At 50.4% G+C, this 3,624-nt stretch overlaps 1 protein-coding gene across 1 annotated transcript in view; it reads left to right on the top strand.

The window, feature by feature from the left end:
* Positions 1–3,624, top strand: part of HYDIN (HYDIN, axonemal central pair apparatus protein) — a 361,269-nt gene that overhangs the window by 286,783 nt on the left and 70,862 nt on the right. The window contains exons 46-48 of the mRNA XM_015558788.1: positions 38–268; positions 2,546–2,748; positions 2,961–3,143. Of these exons, the coding sequence (XP_015414274.1) occupies positions 38–268; positions 2,546–2,748; positions 2,961–3,143 (617 nt within the window). The remainder of the gene's footprint in view (positions 1–37; positions 269–2,545; positions 2,749–2,960; positions 3,144–3,624) is intronic.

The following is a 3,624-nucleotide window of genomic DNA, read 5'->3' as shown; positions in this document are numbered from 1 at the left end:
TTCCGCGCAGCAAATTAATGACGGGTTTTTCCTTTAGATCCTAGACTACTTGGGCCTGGGCTCCTCTGGGCTGCCCATCCCGCCTCCAGTCTTATTCTCCATAATCCCCTACCCTCTGAAGCGGCTGCCGTTGGCCCCCACGGAAATCATGAAGCATTTTATGTTTCTCATCCCACTCTCCGAAGAGCTGGCCCTGCTGGAGGATAAAAGAGAGGCGGAATCAGAAGTAGACCTTTCGACGACCACCACCACCACGAGCTCCGCGAAGGTAAAGAGCGAGCAGCCCGTCCTGACCTTGGCCGTCTCCCTCCACAGGCCAGCAGTGGAGCATGGTGCCGTGCATCATGGCGCTCAGGTGCTGCCCCTCCACCCGCCGGGGACCCTGCCGAGGACCCCGCACCAGCCTCTCCACCTTCCAACCTGTCCATTCCCCAGGCACCGTCCAGGGAACTTGTCCAATCACTCAGAAGCTCATCTGTAAGAGAAAAGGAAGCAGCACTAGTCTTTTAAAAAGATAGTGTAATGTATGCATGAAGCTAAGTAGTGTACACAGTGCCTAAGAATACAAGAATCGACAGACACAGGTTAAGGGCACACACACCACTAGAGAAGAGACAGGTTATTGAAGAAACAGTGATGGGAAAATTGGCTATTTTATCTCCTTGCCTGATACAATGCAGTAAAATTAATTCCAGCTGGATTAAAAATATAAGCAACAAAATGAAATAATGTAAAAGTTGCCCTAACCGGTTTGGCTCAGTGGATAGAGCATCAGCCTGCGGACTGAAAGGTCCCAGGTTCGATTCCGGCTAGCTAGGGGCATGTACCTTGGTTTCAGGCACAGATCAATGTTTCTGTCACATTGATGCTTCTAACTCTCTATCCCTTTCCCTTCCTCTCTGTGAAAAATCAATAAAATATGTTTTAAAAAAAAAAAAGAAAGAAAAAAGAAGTAATGTAAAAGTAGAAGAAAATATATACACTATGACTAAAGCAAATCACAAAGGGAAAGTAGAGTTGACCAGTGATGTGCAGAGGATGTGTACATTCAAAATTATGGAGGGCCTTTTTATTCCCAGAAGAGTATGCTGGGCCAAAATTTGAATCTCTTCACATGACCTCCTACCAACCATGCACATCAGCAAAGACTAAATAAAATCAGCAGCAAATAGAATTACCTTTAGGCCCTGCCTACAGCTCCAGTGGATGACAGAGAATGTGCCCGTCTTCAATGTATAAGCAAGCAGAAAGTCAACATCTTCGCTGAGTGGCAGCCATGGGCAGGGCTTACGAGAGCAGAGCCCAGATGAAAAAATAAAGAAAACTGGCCACCTCAGAGATGACGATGACTCTTTTCTGAAAATTGGCCATTTCCAGGAAAGAGTTGAGATTCTTTAGCTTAACCATTTTAGGAGGAACTCTAGTCTATCTCCAATTGACAAAGGAAAGTTCTTCATTCTAGAAGAATGACAGCTGACATTATAGAAAGAGTAGAATGAGAAAAGTATTATTCTGTTATCCGCAGCGGACGGGGGGTGATGAAGGCACGCCAGTGGGTACAAAAAGCAGCAGTTTGTTGGGGAACAAGACACGCACCGGAGCCGAGCGTCATCCCGCAGGTGACTGGTCTGCTCTGGAGGGAAAAGTCTATCCCAGCCACATCTGGCAGGCACCCCTCCAGCCACACGAACACACACTTTGCATCTGTCACTGTGGGCCAACCTGGCATTATCTGTCCCCCACTCTGGCGGAGTGTGATGCACACAGCATCCTCTATAAATCTAATCAAGCTTTGAAGCCTAATTCTCAGTTTATAGGAAATACAGGGAATAAAGGAATAAGTTAGATGTCACTCTGAGGACAGTCAGAAAATTTCCAAACTGTGGAATATCCTGTAAGAACACAGAACTGGTATCTCCAAACAATCAGCGTGACTGGGAGGGGGCATGCGGTCTCCATCAAAAGATACTAAAGAGCCTTGGCCAGTTTCGCTCAGCGGTTGGAGCATCGGCCGGCTCACTGAAGAGTCGTGGGTTTGATTCTTGGTCAAGGGCAGGTGTCTCTGTTGCAGGTTCACTCCCCATCTCCTGATTGGGGCACATGTGGGAGGCAGCCAATCCGTGTGTCTCACATTGATGTTTCTCTCTCTCCTCCCCCACCCCCCCTGCCCTCCCTCCCTCTCTTCCACTCTCTCTCAGGAAAACAATGGGGGGGGAAATATCCTCAGGTGAGGATTAACAAACAAAAAAAGATACTAAAGAAACACCACACAATGCAGTATAGGAACCCAGTCCCTGCCAGAGTCAAGCTTTCTTTAGGTCTTGGCCTCCTCAGAAAATGGCCCCGTTCTGGACTTCTGTCCTCTATGTCCCTTCTACCCCGGTGTGGGAGGCCGGGCCCTGCCCCGCTCCAGGCAGCCACCAGCATCCGGAGCCTGCGGGATGTCACCCCCGCCTGCAGGCAGCTGTAGGCATCTGTGTCTCCTGTCCGGACGTAAGTAAGATGAGCACGTGAGACCTTGTGCTCGTTTCTGATTTAACCCCAGGAGGAGCCGAACACGTCGTCTAAAGGGAACAAGCAGAAACTGAAAGAAAAAACGGACCAGATTCGGGATACTCTGAAGGACAAACGCCGCATCGCCTTCAACAGAAAGGGCCTTTCTGGGGCCATTTCTGGCACCGTTTCCCCCCTGTCAGACATGGACCAGAACAGCTTGTCTGGGCAGCACTCCCAGGACAAATTCATCAGGTGGGCCCCCAAGTAACCGCAGCTGGGCGGCAAGGGGTGGGGGGGCAATACCCAAGCCCCATGTGGAGGGGGCGGCTGTCAGGGCACCGGATGGGAGCAGGGTGGCTCTGCCTGTGGGGCCCTGCAGAACCCCAGCAGGACAGGAGGACAGGACTCCTCCCGGGCAGCAAAGGGAGCATTCTCACTTGAAAAGCCCGCGTGGTCATTTGCAGGTTGAATCATTTCCGGTGGATCGTGCCGGCCAATGGCGAGGTGTCGTTGAGAATGCAGTTCTCTGCTACTGATCTCGGGAACTATGACCAGACGTTCAACTTTGAGATCCTTGGAACTTGCCGCCAGTACCAGCTTTATTGCCGTGGTGTTTGCGCTTATCCATACATTTGCCAAGACCCAAAGTAAATGTCTTTTATTTTTAAAGAAAGACAGACACATTTTAGTTCTCCTCCATGCTACTTTGAACAAGGAGGCTCATATATATATATATATACATATATATTAGAGGCCGGGTGCATGAATTCATGCACATTGAAAGGAAATTAATTAGAAGGTGGTTAGAGGAGCGGGATTGGGCGAGACGGGCTGGACATGCCCTGAAGCCAATCTCCTGCGGTCCCTCCCCATCCGGCTGCACCTGGGGCAGTGCCAGGGCTTGAAGGGCATCTACAGAGTGAGCAGGATCCCTCTGGCAGATAGGGTCCCTTACCTGGCCTGTGGGGATTGGCCGAAACCAGCAGTCTGACATCCCCCTAGGGGTCCCAGAGTGTGAGAGGGCACTCTGCTCAGCAGCTCCTGCGTTGAGTGTCTGCCCCCTGGTGGTCAGGGCACATCATACCTACCAGCTAGTCAGCCAGTCGGCTGGTCTGCCAGTCGCTTATC

Source organism: Myotis davidii, unplaced genomic scaffold (genome assembly GCF_000327345.1).
Source record: "Myotis davidii unplaced genomic scaffold, ASM32734v1 scaffold453, whole genome shotgun sequence".
NCBI classification, from domain to species: Eukaryota; Metazoa; Chordata; class Mammalia; order Chiroptera; family Vespertilionidae; genus Myotis; species Myotis davidii.
Note: the sequence above shows the minus strand (reverse complement) of the source record. Positions and strands in the feature narration are given on the sequence as shown.